Here is an 18,672-nt window from a genome sequence, read left to right as displayed (position 1 = left end):
ACCAATCACCATACCAAGTTTGAAGTTCCTGAGCCTAAGGGTTCTTTAGTTATTGATCTGAAACCTTTTTTGCTAACAAGGTCAATGTGACCTTGACCTTTGACCCCTTGACCCCATAATCAATAGGGGTCATCTACTGATCATGACCAATCACCATACCAAGTTTGAAGTTCCTAGGCCTAAGGGTTCTTTAGTTATTGATCGGAAACCGTTTTTGCTAACAAGGTCAATGTGACCTTGACCTTTGACCCATTGACCCCAAAATTAATAGGGGTCATCTACTGATCATGACCAATCACCATACCAAGTTTGAAGTTCCTAGGCCTAAGGGTTCTTTAGTTATTGATCGGAAACCGTTTTTGCTTACAAGGTCAATGTGACCTTGACCTTTGACCCCTTTACCCCAAAATCAATAGGGGTCATCTACTGATCATGACCAATCACCATACCAAGTTTGAAGTTCCTAGGCCTAAGGGTTCTTTAGTTATCACTCGGAAACCATTTGGTCTACGGACCGACGGACCAACGGACCGACAAGTGCAAAGCAATATACCCTCTCTTCTTTGAAGTGGGGGCTTAATTATTGACATCATTATTGTCTTGTTTATGTTGTCATTAAATTTGCAAGTTTTAAATACCGGTAAAATAGGTTGTATGCCACTATGTAAATTTTAGAAACAATACGGTTGCTGATCAATGCCCACCTTCAAATGAAAAGTGTCCCCGAAATGAGCCTACAAATTATGGCATGTATGCATACTGGGTTTTTCCAATATCTTAACCTTGCCATTCAATAATCATTGTTTCCTTGCTGATTATTTAAAGATTAATTTCAATTCACAACTTCAAAAAATTTTGAAACATAATGTCTGGTAAATTGAGTTGCCTACACGATTTTTTTCTTTTATAATTCCCTACTTTAAAGACACATTTCTAAGGTCAAATGTTTTATTTCATGTTTGATAAAGTAATGTATACTTTTATTAAGAACCCAAAATTATTTGGTTAAAATTCCATTCTTTTTTATTATTTTAAATCAAAGTTACAGGTAAAAAACATCATAATTTGTCTGGTAATATGTAGGATCCCAGTACACCTTTTTTTAACATTACAATTTGAAAGATTTCCTCTTAAATTTTGTGTATTGGCTGAAGTAAGAAAAAAGTAGTCCGACAAATCACCAGTGAAAATACGGAATATATATTTCACTGAAGTTAAAAACAATATTATGTACAGTGAAAATACGCATTTTATTTTAACAATATTTCATTCATAAGTATATAATAAACATTTATGTAATATTATGCTATATGTTAAAAACAACTGAAGTTTCTAGTTTCATCACCATAATCATTTTTAACCTATTGCTAATGGAATAATAACTATTTTTCCATTTTTGACTCATGTTTATGAAGTTATTTCCATTTTTGACTCATTTTTTTATATAATTTATGAAACCGTTCACTTACAGGTTGGTCAGCTATAACCACCATATGCAAGGTAGTATTTCCGAAGGAGTCCTGGAGGTTCGGGTCGGCTCCATTATCTATGAGGTAGTCGTAAATGTCCATGTAACCAAAACATGCAGCAAATGCTAATGGGTATTCCCCATAATATGCATAACCTGAAACAAGTAATTTTATGATTAAACCATTTACCTGTTTCTTTATTTCTTAAATGGAATTGTCCATCGGTGGTGGTGGTATAGGTAGTTTTCACTCTGGATCACGACAGTAAGCCACATTGAACTTACCAGAGCATAGTTCAGCCACAGCATCATTCCTGGGCACGCTGTCAACAAGTTTACCAGTACTACATGCCTTCAATTTTGTAAGGAACTATAAGTTCTGCATATGCCAAAGCAGAGATACAGAGCGAATGACCATGGAAAGGATTTCATGATCAATCACACGAAAGTGATCTGCACCATCCAGGAATTGAACCCGGGTGGCCCGAATCCAAGAAACTGTCCATTATCAATTTCAGGGATATAAGATGAAAATTTTAAAGTTGGTTAGTTTAGAGCCTGGTCAGACTGTATGGATTATAATGAACGCTGGCCTAGCTCAATACTGATGGCAATTAAAAGGTGATCACTTTCAGTTCCAGCAGGTTAAAGGTTAAAATTGAAAGATGGAAAAGTCTCGGCTATTTAAGTTATGAAGCAGGTGAACGTTTTAAATTACAGAATTTTTTTTTTTTTTTGTGGGATTTAATTACCACACCAACACTGTAAAGGTCATACGGCAAATTTTCAGTTTTACTGAAATTTACTTGATGACGGTCTCAGTGACCTAACCTGAGTAAAACCATCCACTATCATGAATGAATTCAAAGTCTGGCCTAACTTGACTCGAACCCATAACTGTGAGGGTTATATAGAAATCGAAACTGTTGGAGTTATAAAGTTTCTTATAAAGAATTTAAGTAATGTTGAATATTCTCTTAACTTCTGTGCAAAGCGGAATCTCTTTTGCACTGAAATTTCAAAGCATTATCTTTTCTAATAATAACTGCAGAGCATGTTTGGAAAGTTGTACCTCTATTTAAAGTATAGCATTGAGTGTTTGAATAACTTTTTATACTAAAGGCCATTGTTTAAATGTTACACACATAAGTTATATTTACACAGTCTTATCATTTAACAATTTATTTATTTTTGTTTTTAGGATCAATTATAAAGGTAGAATACTTTGTAATTAACAAAGGCATGTACTTCGAAAAAAAATCGACTGAATTAAGTTTTTTAGTTTAAACAGCCGGTTTAACCACCAGTGTAAAAGCAATTCATTTGTATACCAAAATAACATGTAAAAAGGAGCAAAATTCCTGATAGATTCTGATTCCTCATAAACCATTCTAATTTTTGTAAACCTCCTTAATTCCATACCTTCATAATTGGTTGTTTTAGTCCTGGCATTTTTCTGGTCCTCTGGAAGGAAAAATCGCCCAGTCGCTCGCTGGTTGACATATGCACCATTAGAAACCAAAAGTTTGACAGATTCAAAATCACCATATACTGTAGCTAAATGCAGACAACTTTCACCTGTAATAAATTTTACAAATATTTATAAATTTAACAATCTTTAACTGTAATTTAAGGGCCATTACTTAGACTAAGGTATAAAAAAGGGTTTATTAAGACCAAACTTGGATAGAGGTTTATTAAGACCTAACATGGATAGAAGTTTATCAAGACCTAACTTGGACTGAGGTTTATTTAAGACCTTACTTGGATACAGGTTTATGAAGACTTAACTTAGAAAGAAGTTTATTAAGACCTAACTTGCTTAGAGGATTTTTAAGACTTAACTTGGATTAAGGTTTATTTAAGACCTTACTTGGAAAGAGGTTTATAAAGACCTAACTTGGATAGAAGTTAATTAAGACCTAACTTGCATAGAGGATTTTTAAGACCTTACTTGGATAGAGGTTTATTAAGACTAAACATGGATAGAAATTTATTAAGACTTAACTTGGATTGAGGTTTATTAAAGACCTTACTTGGATAGAGGTTTATGGAACCTAACTCAGAAAGAAGTTTATTAAGACATAACTTGGATTAAGGTTTATTTAAGACCTTACTTGGAAAGAGGTTTATTAAGACCTAACTTGGATAGAAGTTAATTAAGACCTAACTTGCATAGCCTTACTTGGATAGAGGTTTATTAAGACTTAACATAGATAGAAGTTTATTAAGACTTGGATAGAGGTTTATTTAGACCTAACTTGGAAGGAGGTTCATTAAGACCTTAAACTTGGATTAGAGATTTATTTAGACCTAACTTGGATGAGAAGTTTATTTAGACCTAACTTGGATAGATTTTTATTAAGACCTAACTTGGAAAAAGGTTTATTAAGACCTTACTTGGATAAAGGTTTATTAAGACCTAACTTGGATAGAGGTTAATTTAGGCATTTGCATGTATTGATAGCTACTTTTGTATGTGTGTTCAAACCCTGTCAGCTGGGTCAAGCCTTTGTTTCCTAGAGTAAGAAACTTTACACTCATTGCTTAGCACTGATTATTTCTAGGGACAGATTTGTTAGCATGTCTGTAAGTTTCTACACAACTGAACTAAAATTAATTCTGTATATTAAAGCTACTTAGACCGTAAATTGGATAGAGGTATATTTAGGTACAAACTCAAACAATCATGTATCATTATCATACTCATTGCTTGCTCAGAGTAAAATTAAGGTTATAACTCTGACAGAGGGTTAATTAGTGCCATAACTCAGAGAGGTATTTTAAGGCTGTAACTCAGACAAAAAGTATAATTAAGACCATCACTCAGACAGAGGTATATTTAAGACCATAAATCACTGTAACTTGGACAGAGGTATGTTATGGCCATAAACCAGACATAAACATATCATGTAAATTGGACAGAGGAATATTAAGACCATAAATCAGATAGAAGAATATTAAGACCATAACTCAGACAGAGGTATGTATATGCTATTTCTCAGGCAGAGGTAAATTTAGACTGTAACTCAGACAGAGGTATTTTAAGGCCATTACTCTGACAGAGGTACTCAGACAGAGGTATATTAAGAACATCAACTCAAGGTGTGTCAAGGCTATAACTAGGACAAAGGTAATCTTTCAGGGTTCTGCCTCTGAACCAAGGTATCATAAGTTTGAGCTCCACTGGAGTCATGACCATATTTCCTTATATGATAAAGTATCTGTTTGTTCCAAAAGTAAAGTTTGGAAGTGATTAAAAAAAGCCTAAAGCTTTCCTCACAATCCAGCTCATAAATTCATTGTAACAAAAATGTTTAAAGAGCAAGAATCTCTTTTTGGGGGATGGGGAGAGGGTTGGTGGAAGTGAGTGCTTGGTTTAATGTTGCACCAACACAGTAAAGGTTATATGGCAATTTCCCAGCTTAACTGTTGGAGGAAGACCTCAGGTCCCCCTCTGTGCATTATTTCAGGCATAAAAGGGCACCTGAGTAGTACCTGACCAGCATTCCGTACTTCCTCACATAAAAGAATCCAAAGTCCCTGTTAAGATTCAAGTCTCTGTTAGGATTTGAACCTACAGCATTGAGAGGGAAGCAAGCATCTCATGATCCGGCATAAAAATACAACAATACATACCATAATATTCATCTGCTTCATAAAAATCCAAGGCCAGCTTGGGGTACATATTGAGCAATATTTTGGCAGTTTCTACATGTTCTGCACTGTCCATTAGATACAACAGATGGAGTGGGGTTTCCCCAACACCCCCACGTTTAGAAAGGTCCCAACACGCTTCATGTGTTGACACTTTGTTAAAACTATTCTTTTCATGTTCGTTCCACTCTAACACAAGTTCTTCATCTGTCTTTGATTCCCACACTGTTGAGCCCTGAAATTAAATGTTGAAACATATTAATTTTAGTTTTAAGTATGTACCTTTTACTAAATATGTCTATATTTTTTACTAGAAAAGAAGAGGAGTATTTGAGACAAGATTTACAACATTACAGTGTAATTCTTTTGATGGGTGATGTACAGAAACATGTTCCCAATGACAAATAATCCCTTTTTTCCCCTCCCCCAAGTCATTGGTTCCAAAAGTTACATTTTACTATAACAATTAATAATTGGTTGTCATATTGCAACTTATTTTCCCCAAAATTTACCGTAACTTAGAGACTCGAACATTTTTCAAATGGGCAAACCTGAAAGACTAGGCCTTCCTAAAAAGGTGAGAGAAGTTTTAACCTGTATCATTGGTGGAATGTAAACTCACAGTTGTGTGGGAACAACAGCAACACTTACAAGTTCTCCAAAATTGCTGAAACTGTTAATATAATACTGATGCATAAAAATAGTTATAGTGTACAAAAAATTCAGACCACTCACTCCATTTTTCACGAATAACTTTTCTAATTGTGCAAAAAGTTCCAATTAGCGTTGTGATGCTTTTCACTCATGAATAGCACACAAATCAGATTTTAAAATTAATCTGAGTACTTTATTTCTTTATTGTCTTTTGTGTATCTTTCTGTTTTAAGTTACCCACCTGATTTATGTAGGGAATTTAAATTCTATGTTATTAGACTTTTGAAGCTTAGTGTAGTTCCTTTAATAAATCTTGAACAGCGGACATCCCTTGGAAGCAATGAGAAAAACATTATGAAAATTGCTGATTGAGTCTGTTGATGAGAGATAATGTAAAAATACAACATATTACACAACCCCTAGCACTGGTGTCAGCATTATATTAACATGCTGGAATCAATGCTTCCAAAGGACCAGAACATTACAACAACACTGCAGTGAAGTATGGGGTAACTTTTAACAGCTGTCTTCTGGGTCAGACGGGACAAAATTTGTTTGACCTGGCTCTATATGAATAGCAATTAAAGTGAAATTATTATTGCAAATTATGCATTCAAACAGTTCTCTTAATTGCCTTGTAAAGTTCTAATTTTTATCTTAAAGTATTTAAATAAATTCACTGATCAATTTCATTGTCTCTTAATTAAGATAATATTCATAATTTCTCTGAGAACCAAGCAGTGTTCCACTTCAAATTTGCTAATTTTCACCACCGCCACAGTAAAACTGGAAAAAAAGACATGTCATTTTACTGTTCAAGCATTGAATAAATGTCACTTACATAAATTCTCGCTTTAAACAGCTAATTTTTCAAACTCAACAAACATTATGTACTTCATAACCTTCAAGGATAATTGAAGATAGAATTTAAACACCTTATCAGTAATGAAAAGTAAACAAACAGATTATTAAATTCACTCAAAATACAATTTCCGGATTATGCCATTAAAATATGATCGTGTTTTACGAACATTATTGTACTTGACCTAGTGGGTATTGGGCCAATTACGTCAATGAATAAAGCAGGCGGAATATAGTGACAAAAATATTTTCCTTGACATCATTCATGTCTACTTTTGAATAAATTCAGATCAGGTTGAGTCCCACCCTGATATTAATGTGACAGTTCCTTAAAATTGTTTTTTTTTTTTTTTTTAAATAAGTGCTCACATCTTCTTTTTTCTCAATCTTTTTTTTTTCTCAAGAAAACTTGGTACGATAAGAAAATTTAATTTTGAAAGAAAGCAGGCTTTCATAATTATCATACTAATAAAAATGCAGGAATTCTTTGATAAAGATCAGTAAAACTTTTCTTTTGAAAGAATTTATGTAATAAAAACCACAGTATCAAAATACATGTATCGCTATTAAGAATCATGCACTGATATGTTTATCGTAAATTTGACAACAACATAAATGTAAACACTTTGACAGTATTGACAGTTAAATTTCATATTCTCTGATATTTAAATATTAAAGGAACTCAACTGAGGTCCAAAAAACCTACAAAATTTAAAATTTTATTTTTTTACATAGATCAGCTGGGTCACACAAAACAGAAAGATATGCAAAAGATAATTTAAAGAAATATACTCAGAAATAAATTGAAAATCATATTTTAGTACTATTCTTAACTTGATTTTAATTTTGGGTTATTTTTCACAATTAGAATAATTATTCTAGAAAAACACGGTGAGTAAATGATCTGAAATTTTGCACAAATCCCTTCCTTTTGTAGGAGCTCTGAGTTGTGCATTAGAAAGAAGCCTTTCGGTCTAATTCTGCTTAACTTTTAGCCGGCCCTTATTAGACCTAATCAAGTTACCAGGGTGAAGTACACAGAGTTAGAATATACTGCCAGTGAACCTACAGTCCCTGGCTTCCCATGTAAACACCTGCAGGGGAACTAAAATGCAAGCATTTATTCAGTACTTTTTTTCAAGTCTTTGAAATAATTCTATTCCTGCTTTCATTTATTATTGAACAGCTCCTATGCAAATACTATTAAACACGTCACAACAAAATTAGGTCATTCTGTAAATATTAATTAATATTATATCAAAGCTTAGAATTTTGTAGTTCTTAAACTAAATCAACCAACTGAACTTTTTATAGAATACATTTAACTTTATTATTCATTTTGATAAAAAGCAAACGGAGCCAACACACGCAATCAATTTTTGTACACAAAATGCAGGGTTTATTTTTTTAGACACCGAGGAATTTCAAATGCATGAACTAAAATTGCCTGGCATAAAATGACATATGTAATACAGCATTTACATGTATTGTTATAGCAAAATCGATTCACCCTATTATAACACAATCGCTTCAAAAGCAAAACAAAAATAAAATGAAAATGCACAGCATTCTGAAAATTTATTATGTATAAGCAGATTATTGACTTATCAATTCACCATAATATAATGCAGAGTTCATGTCAAAATTCTTTTGGGCAATTAAAAATAAACAGAAGAATGGGAAAGAACAATTAATGAATTTATAAAATTACTGGTTCAAGTCATACCAGAAATAACATGTAACTTAATAATGTTTTACCAAATTGATTGCAAAATTATTGCTGTTTAAAAAACATTTTCTCGCGCCGTCTGCAACTTGTTGCATAGAGAATCGTTGCATAGAGCATCACTAAATCAAAAGTTAAATTAACAAAAATATTATTGAAGTTTAATTTTTATCAATTATGACGGCATTAAAAGTCATAAGTCTTTGCCAACAGTATGAAAATCTGTGAGATCTGACTAGGCTTTATACTGCTCAACTTTCATATAAAAATTGCATATTAAAATCCCTTGAACATTGAATGGACTGTTCCAAATTTAAAGTTGAGCAAACCCATTACATAAATTCAGCAGGTTGAAGCTTTCAGTAAGCATGAACAAAATTAGTTATTCTTTTTTTATAATGAAAGAATTGACATTTATTTGTATGCAAGGTCATAGGTCAAAGAGATTTATGGTAAAAAAAAGTCACTGATGTTGTAACAAAGCTTGTATCATAGTTTGGAGACCTTTCTGTTGAAAATGTGTCAGGGTTAAATCGTATACATATACATGCACAGTGCGTTAACTGGAGTGCGGGTATTAGTTACCCGCACTCCAGAGCATGCCGATCGATTGGCTCATTTTTGCTGGGGTTTACATATTGTTACGGCAGAGAAAGGGAAAGCGACAGAAATGTCATATTCAGATGTTCGTTCATTGGTTCATTTTTGCCGGGGTTTCATATTATGACAGCAGGGAACGTGCTTTTATGTTTGACTATGATACAAAAGAGAAAGAACACCAAAACACTCGGCAATCTGATTAATACTCGGGGGCTACGCCCCCTCGTACAAATCAGATAGCCTCGTGTTTCGGTGCTCTTTCTATTACTTGAAATCAATGTGTAGGCTCTGCCTGGTAATGAAATAATATTCAGCATATTTTTCTTAAACATTATTTATAAAATGTGCAGGAAGGCGTCTACTTCACACACACAAATTCCTAATGCCCAGTTGAATGCTGATTCCTAACACTTGATTTGTAGTTTAAATCAGATTTTGAACTGCCAAATGTGACCTTGACACCAGTATACAAAATGAAGGCTTTAACCTTTTACCCCATGAGCATATTGTGAAAAATGACCGTTTTCATTGAAAAGCCTCCTGTTACAAGTTCCAACTGCTATAAAACTATGAAAAATGCTTCAATACTGATGAAACTTGACACATATGTTGACTGAACCATAACCTCTGTAGCAACATGCTCAATCTTAAATTTCCTGTTACCATGACAATGGGGGGGGACATCTCAAAATTGCGAAAAATCACTTTCGGCATTGTTTTTTTCCATCAACACTGATTTCAAAGTACTGCAACTTGTCAATGCAATGAGATAGAGTAAAAGGCTTTTCAGCGTTGGTTACACGTCACCTTAAGATCGACCTGAGGTCATTTTTAGCCTGTCACATGTCCAAAATTTTCTTGGCACATCCCCCTTCTGGTAACACCGATGTGTCAATTATTGACTGTGGGCCGCGCCGAAAAAAATCTCACTTTTTTTACAACATTTCTCAAACAAAAAACAGTGTTTGGGCCTAAATAGGGCATTTTTGCACTGTTTGAGGCCTTAAAAAGGGGGGACGAAAAGTCGTCAAAACACGCTTATATGAGGGAATAGGTTAATTAACAAAAGTGTAAAAACTTATTTTTAGCAATGGTGACCCTTGTCCCCAGAGACCCAAAACTCCTTTCAGGGAGCATCATATAAAATGCAGGGTAAGCCATAATACAAATTCAAGATAAATAATTATGATGAATACTTCATGACATAATCATGAAAGGCATCAGACTGAACGGTCCCCCATGCCCTCTACCACTAACAAAAATTATTCTTTATGATAAGCAGTCATTCATTCTTTTCTTGGACAGCTTTAGCTTAAATTGTACTTTTAATCAAATCAAATTGCATAATGGCTATTGTCAAATATTAATAGTATTAAGTTATAATCATAACGGTTACAAGAAAATTAGGTCAAAATTGGTTCTCACGGTTAAAGGGTACATTGTACTTTAAACTTTAATCAAACCTATAACCCGGGCTGCTTAACCCGGCAGCCCATTATAATTCTACCAATGGACATGACCTACTTTGAATTAAAATTTTGTTCCAGTTAATTAATGTACATGTTTAATTTAAACAAATTTCATTCAATATCAAAAAGTCAAAAGTATACAGTCTGTTATAGATTGCATAAAGCAATGCCTTTTCCAGCTATTTAGAAAAAGGCCCCTGGCATGAACTTGGAAAAATTATTAGACATTCTGAGAAATTTGAAAAATTTTAAGATGTTTAAAATCTACCTAATACATGACTTATTATCTTTTAACATATGTATGATATAAAATTACCTTTCACTTCTTTTAAGATTAAACATTAAGTCAAAACAGTTTTTTCCCAAAGGTATTTTTTGGGAATTTTTTCGAAATTGGGAAAAAAAGAGAGGATATTTTAAATGGTATTTTTAGTATCAGTATTCAGTGGACCTAATATAATATTATCTTCTGATTCATAACATTGGAAATTAAAGTGAAATTTGAACTAGTAAATTCTGTGCAGCTGTTCTGCCCTTTATAAACCTGCTTGCCCAGCTTCCATATTTTAAACTATCCATTTTCTATTTCAGTGATATGAAGATGAAAAATTAAAATTAGACGGCCAACTGCCTAGTCCACCATGTATATCCAGTAACACAGGAATGTGCAAATAATGCAGGAATTGTGCAAAAGTAACGCAGAATTGTGCAAAAGTAACGCAGGATTGTGCAATTGGGATTAATTCAAAGCTTTTTGGGCTAAAAGGTCTCAGCACCGCGATAAGTAAATGGACCAGGCCATTTTTTATTGTACACCAAATTGGATTATTGGAATTAATGAGACATTATACTTTAAATCTCATCAAAAATATTTCCATGAAAATGTTTATTTTTCAAGATCATTCGTGAAAATGATGACTAGGGTATTGATGGCGATTTTTTAGTTTCGTTGACAACTTTAAATACAATAGTGTACATATTAATTTATGATTTTTATATTCATTGTTACTGAGACATTTTTATCAATCTATGCATGTCACATTAAACTTAATTTAGCAGATAGAACGTAACTGAGACCATTTTTACAAGGTAACGTCGAATTTGTGAATGAAGCACTGAAACAACAGCGGTTATTTCATTAAAAGTAGCTATATCTTATTTGACCAGCTTCCTTCTATTGTTATACGACACTTGTAGTTTGACAAATGTCTTAGGTATACAGAATATGTAAAAAATAATATTTTAAATGTGTTGATTGTACATATTTATTTGACGATACACAAAAGTCACCTTCAAAACAGTAATCAGGTTGTCTTTCTCACAAATGATCTTTAGAAGTAAACAATTATTCCTGAAAAAAATTGTAATGCTGGTACAATGTTAAAGTAAAATGTTGTATCAGCCGTAAAATTCATTAATTTCTTTTAATTCAATTTAGAATAAAATATTTTGGTTCATTCACTTTCTGTGTTATTTTTTGTTTTTGGCAGTACCGTTGCACAGGTTCAGCGTTACTTTTACGATATATGCACATTCATGGGTTACTGGATATGCACAGTGTAGTCTGAGACTGCACAAAATGTACAGGCTGGCCCAGTGGCAAAAGATATAGTCAATTTCAGTTCCAGCAAATTGTATTAAGGGTTTAAATATTTTGTAAACTTTAAAATGTTTGTATTTGTGGTTTTATGCTGATCTGCATCATGTTTTGTTTTTATTTGTTTGGGTCGTCAGACCAAACAAATAATGGTAGCGAAATTTCAGACCCTGACGCTGTTAATTGCAAATGCCGAAAGTAGTCCGCTTTTTTGAAGCGGTTACCTACCTTAATTTATATGTACACTAACACCGAAAAATTCAGGGGAGATCACTGCGTAAAGATGGTCAAATGACAGGCACATTAATTTTCAAGCAAAATAGTTCCTGAATGGTCGAAGATTTCTAATATTGTTTTATTCTTTATAGATAAACATGCTTATAGTAAGCTCCATGATTATTTACATCTGTTTTAAACAAAAGTTAGCGTCATTACAAACCCTAATTTAGAATAATAAGGTTTTCTTCAGGCCTTTAACATGTGGCCTCACCGTGGCCTAGGGGTTTGCGCGCTCGCTTAGGAAGCCAGAGGTCTGGAGTTCAAATCCCAGTTAAGGCAAGTCATTTTTTTTTCAAATTGTTTAATTAAAGTCAAATAAACATTGAATTGAATATCAGTGTTGCTATTAGTCTTATAGCCAATTTACTACAATAACAAGCAATTATCATAGTATTGCAAGCAATTCATAAGTCCCCTACCGGTTAGAACCCCAGCAACATTCTGATTTCAATTTTACCAGTGAATGAATGACATGAATGAATTAACTTAAATCTTTTGAGTTCTAAGTTTGTCTATTTCACAGTAATGTGTTAGTAAGGAAACTATGTTTATACAACCTTGTCATATTATTACGATGTGGGATTTTAAAGTAAATCCTATAAGGAATGAAGAAGTTGGAGTAAAAAATACCAATTTCTCGAAAAAAATCTAAGTTCAAGGGGGACATAATTCTGGAAATAGTCTTGCTAGAGTATTTAACCTTCTCAAAAATGTTGAGTGATAATAAGAAACATATATATGAAGTTTGAAGTAGATACATTAGGAAATAAAGAAGTTATTTAAAAAAGACAACATTTTTTTCATAAAAATTCTAAGTTCAAGGGAGGTAATACTGATAATTTTTGTGCTAGAGTTGTAAACCTTGTCACATATGATGTGGTTGATGACCAGAAACTTATATTTAAAGTTTGAAGTAAACACCTTAAGAAATAAAGAACTTATAGTGAAAAAGCTGAAAAATTTAAATCAGAAATCTTGAAATCCAGGCTATTTGTTGCCATAGCAACCAGAATTTTCAACATAGGAAGAAAAGAAAAAGACGTGCATAATCTCCATACTGCCATCTATCCATATATCAAGTTTCATAAAAATATTTTCAGTACTTTTTGCGTTATCGCGGGATCCAGTTTTGTGGACGGACGGACGGACTGACGGACAGACAGACAGACGGACAGACAGACAGACGGACGGAGGGTAAACCTAAAGTCCCCTCCGGTTAAACCGTTAGGGGACTAAAAACGCTGGAAAGCATTGGTGGCACTATACAAAAACAAATTTAATTGGCTTATAATCTCACAACCTTCACCTTTCTGACATTCTGAGACCCAAACAAATTCAGCGCCTTCTGTGCTTTGATTTTAGTTCAGCAGTCCACGCATCTAATGGACATTCCTAAATAACTAACCAGTAAATAACCAGTTTCTCCTTGAGAGACTGACTACTAAGCCTACATGATTTTTAAATCCGCTAAGAAAGTCAAATGACCATTAGACTGTTCAAGATCAAATGAGCCACCTCACGACAAAACCAACATAGTGCGTTTGCGACCAGCATGGATCCAGACCAGCCGGCACATCCGCACAGTCTGATCAGGATCCATGCTATTCACTACCTTTTTCTATACTTGTCACAGGGTTTGTAAGGGAACAGCATGGATCTTGATCCGACTGCGCAGATGCGCAGGCTGGTCTGGATCCATGCTGGTCGCAAACGCACTATGTTGGTTTTGTTGTGACGCGGCTCAAATGACACAGAGAAATGAAACCTTGCCCAAAGATTGATCCAACTTCTCCAGGATTATTATCTAATGCTCTCCCTAAAAAATTGAGTTCTTAAGCCGGCGGCAGTTAGAATATGAATTTTAAAATGTGAATTTCATACAAAATTAATCTGAATGATTCTAACTCATGCAAACAGACTCTTGTGACACCCTTATCTTAAACAAACATAATCTACTTGTGTTTAAATGTTTACCATAAATGTCCATGAATGAAGTCAAACAATAACCGACGTAATTCAAACCCAACCTTAAACTGACCAATCAGGCTTTATTGAAAATGAAGTTTACACATACCTAATGTACTTTTTTATTATATTAATAGCCAATCAATTTCTCGAACAAATTTTTAAAAAATGTGATCATTTTTATTATTTTTTGAACTTGTAATTCTAGCTGAATTTAATTGTGAAATTTTTGCCTCAAATTTTTTCGTTTGAGGTATTTCAATAACAAAATAATAAAGTTTAGCAGACAATATTAAAATGAACCTGGAAGCAGTCGTCACTCTTTGTCCTAAACACTCAGAGTGGCCTGGCTATATATAAATACAAGCGGCATATTAGCATTAGGTCCACTATGCTTTTAGAAAAGGTAAATAAATCACTGCTATATAATATTGTCATGGATATTATGAGTATGACAATTTCTTACAACTTTCATAACAGCGAACTGACAAATGATTTGTGATTAGGCACTAAAATTAATCTAGATCCAAAATGTACTCTAGATAAAGAACATAACATAAAGTATAAAGAATATATTTGCTTTTTTGGCTTGCAGCCGTGGCTTTGTTGTATTGTTTTAACTTTAGCATTTTAGTTGCCCATCTCTGCAAGGTCCCATACATGATATGGGCAATGAAAATAGGAATAAGAATATGCAGTTATTTCTCTTACTCTGTTCATAACATAGAAAATTCAGATTCTGTCAAATCTTACATAATACATTCTATGTTACCAGTTGATACGGAATATTTATTTTACACTAATAATTTTAACGATTTGTCTGACATAACCTAATAATAGCAATAGGAACATGGAAGAGTCGCTTTTGAAAAACAGAAATATTTATTACGAACACCTTTATTAACATTTGCATGTAAAGTGTAGTTATAAACATTGATTTTTCCCTGAGGGAAACAAAATCGTTTTAATATTGATTCGGTCTTTGTACAATCTCTCCCCTCTAAGATAAACCTGGTATAGGAAAGTAATTCCAGTTTACTATCGTTAGCAACAATGATTTTTATGTTTGCTCAGGCTGGTAATGGCCCTACTTTTCATTACACGATCATTTTAACCTTTTGATTTGCTTTATTTTTAACGAAAACAGAATCAACGGTAAAACATAAAACATTTTTACAGACTGCATGCTCAGCTGTTTTATTTTAATAAAAGACCGGCATTTTCATCGCATTTCTTTGTGATTTCGTTTCACATTCTTCTTTGCTTATTTCACATTTTTGCTTTTGAAATGAAAACTCAACCCTTCCAAGAATAATCAGAATAAATGCCAGCATGATTGAGAAAACAGTCACCATTATTAACATCCCTTTAAAAAAATGATGTCAAAAGACATTTTATTTGTCCTAAATGTTGAAAATAAAATTTATTACCAATGAAATGATGAAGACAAGAACATGTGTAAATAGGTACTGTTAACCAACGTTATATTGTTAGTTATATAAAGATTTCTGACAGGTTATTAAATTATGGTCCTATATAAACGACTGTTTGCATATATATAAATGTAAGCAACAGTTTATATACGGTCATAACAAATTTATAATACAGCAAATTTCCTTTTTGGGAGAAAAATAATAAAATTTCCTCATAAATTGACGCAGCTGTGTATATAAAACTATCTAAACATCACAATTATCCAATAAACAATGATGTAACAAACATGCAGTTATTAATAATATAATAATAAAGTTTTTTTCAAGAGCTAGAGAATTGAATGAAAGACCCACAAGGCCTCCTAAAATGTTTATATTTTAATTTCTCTCTTAAAAGTGTATTTTTATAGTGTTCAAAAATTTACTCTTTGGCCAATTACTAAAAAATGAACCATCTTTTTCTTCTGTTGCTTTTTTGGCAATAGTTAATAGATATTTTTCAGTGTTTCATACAATTAAGCTTGGTCTTAAAATCACTAAAATTGTATATTAAGACTTCATCAGCTATAAACATGGAACAGTTTATTTCTAATAAAATATAAAATTCTTGAATTGAGTGGTCATCATAATACAATGTCTAGTCAGACAGCAGGCCTGTTTGTAACATTTTAGTGTTAAAATTATAATTAGCACTACATGTATATTTCAAAAGAATGCAAAGCAATTGTAAACTCAGTTGTATGACCTTACATCCACACACTGCATTGCTAAAATTACACCAAAGGTCAATGTCATCGCTATTTCACAATAGAAGTTTGTGGGATCGGGATTAGAAATGATTGGTGCAGAACAAATTCTTAGAAAACCTTCTTTAACAAGTTTGGAAAACATAAAAAAGTTTCTATAATACATACTGTTTTCATCGCCTCCCTCTGACGTATCCATTTAATATAATCTATTTTTTCTACAGTCTTTCCTTTCCCACCACTGTATAAATATGGTCCAATCTCACGCCGTGCTATTTCCTGTACAGCAACAACACCCCCAGTACGATATGCTTCAACAAGTTTACCACCTCTGTTAAGATCGGCAAACTTGTACATGGGGTTACGTTCCACTTCCCGATTCTGCTCCTGCCATGCGGAGTCTGGGTCCCCCACCGGCTGCTTCTTTATTAAATTGCCCATATTTTTAATTCTCAAGCACACTTGAAACTTTCCTATCTTTTCTGCTGACTTTATCACGATATATCCTCAAACGAATCAAACATATTTCTCTTAATCAGCAACAATTTACTGCCATTCAGTGTTGATAAAACACAAGAATCTATATTAATTTTTGGCCAAATTCTTACGTTTGAAAGCACAATTGATTAATTAAAACTGCTATTTATTCATTATGATGAAAAAAAACGGTCACTTTGTTTTAACTCTTTTCACACTTGTAAATAAATACGAAATATATTAATATTATTAATACATATTTCAGTCACAACTGTGTTAGCATATATCAATTAAATAGAAATTTTTTATTATTCCAGAAAATTCTGTAAAATATTTCCAATCCATGTATTTATAAATCCACTCAAGATGTTTATCAAAATGGAACTCCTTATTCATTGTCGGTTGCGAATAATTTCCTTATTCTTTTGCACTAAAAACATTAATATAAACATTCATAATCGTCTATGTCATTTCCGCAAATTATACATAATCAGCGAACAGTTGCTGGAAAATCTGTATAATCACTCCTCTTGTTAACAATCTGGAAAAAATAATAATTAAGTGGTCAATTATCAATTTTAATCAATATCTGCTATTTCATAGCTCAAGAAAGACTGCAACATGCGATACTGTCAATTTTCGTTCCTAAAATACGTAATTCTTTGTATCAGTATAATTTTATAATTCTAACAAAATTTAATAGAAAAAAACAACAACTATATATTCAATCTTATTTTAATTTTGACAATTGAAAGGTTATTAATACCATAAACTCAAATTTAGTATTATGGTATCGCAACTTTACATTATCATTCCTTGATAACGAAACTTAAGCAAATTAGTCAACACAATTACCAAAATGCAAATAAAATTTCATTTTATATATAGATCTATATAAAAAAAAAAGAAATCAAAAAAATATAAAAGCATAAATTTATAAATTTTATTGCTTTGAAACCAACCTTATCAAGAAAATATTAATATTATCCAAGTTAAAACAGCAAAAAAATATATACATAATGTAAATAAATAAATAAAATTCAATTCAATCTTCAAAAGGAATACAATAAGAGAGATCTGGGATCTCTAAAGTGCAAGTATTATAGATTTATTTAGACTGGTGGATTTTTATTATCAATAAACAAGTACAAAAATATTTGTGGTTGTTCAACAATAACACTTGACCATAAAGCCCCACTTGTATTACATAAAGATTATAAAACAACCTGACCTTTCCACTGATCTTTATTATAAAGGATTAATCTAAAATAAATCTCTGTCTTATAGATAACCTTATGTTAGCACAATACACCCCCTGAAAAGAGAAACTTGATTTTATAATTTTTCAATCGGGCAACAAGTAGAAAATGACATTGCCAAATCTTGAATACCTATTATAGCATAAAATCGGCTAATATTTTTCCCCTCTTTTGCCCATGTTATAACGGGACCAAAACCATGTGTTAACATAGTCACGCGCTCTTGTTATAGCCCGGTTTCACCTATGCGCAATACATACAGGGCCCAGTAAACAAACAAACAAAAAATGACGATTTGGCCTGTTTGCCAAAGAGTCATGCGCTCTTGTTATATTGAAATTTATTGATTCGAGGGCCTCAGTCGCATATTCAAGAAACTATGCCGGAAAAACGGCGTACAGACATCGGTGCTATAAATCTTAGTTGTTGCCCTTTCTAAGAAACGGACAGTTGTCAATGTAAACAAATAGGCCTACAGTAG

General features: G+C 32.7%; 1 protein-coding gene across 3 annotated transcripts in view; it reads right to left on the bottom strand.

The window, feature by feature from the left end:
- Positions 1-18,672, bottom strand: part of LOC132739948 (transient receptor potential cation channel subfamily V member 6-like) — an 86,569-nt gene that overhangs the window by 44,081 nt on the left and 23,816 nt on the right. For all 3 annotated transcript variants that reach the window (XM_060727793.1, XM_060727795.1, XM_060727794.1), the window contains exons 2-5: positions 16,624-17,473; positions 5,108-5,360; positions 2,891-3,046; positions 1,470-1,624 (exon numbers count right to left, since the gene is read on the bottom strand). In XM_060727793.1, coding sequence (XP_060583776.1) covers positions 1,470-1,624; positions 2,891-3,046; positions 5,108-5,360; positions 16,624-16,896 — 837 coding nt within the window. In that variant the 5' untranslated portion in view covers positions 16,897-17,473. The remainder of the gene's footprint in view (positions 1-1,469; positions 1,625-2,890; positions 3,047-5,107; positions 5,361-16,623; positions 17,474-18,672) is intronic.

Source organism: Ruditapes philippinarum, unplaced genomic scaffold (genome assembly GCF_026571515.1).
Source record: "Ruditapes philippinarum isolate M1 unplaced genomic scaffold, ASM2657151v2 ctg5254_1_1_1_1, whole genome shotgun sequence".
In the NCBI taxonomy this organism is placed as follows: domain Eukaryota; kingdom Metazoa; phylum Mollusca; class Bivalvia; order Venerida; family Veneridae; genus Ruditapes; species Ruditapes philippinarum.
Note: the sequence above shows the minus strand (reverse complement) of the source record. Positions and strands in the feature narration are given on the sequence as shown.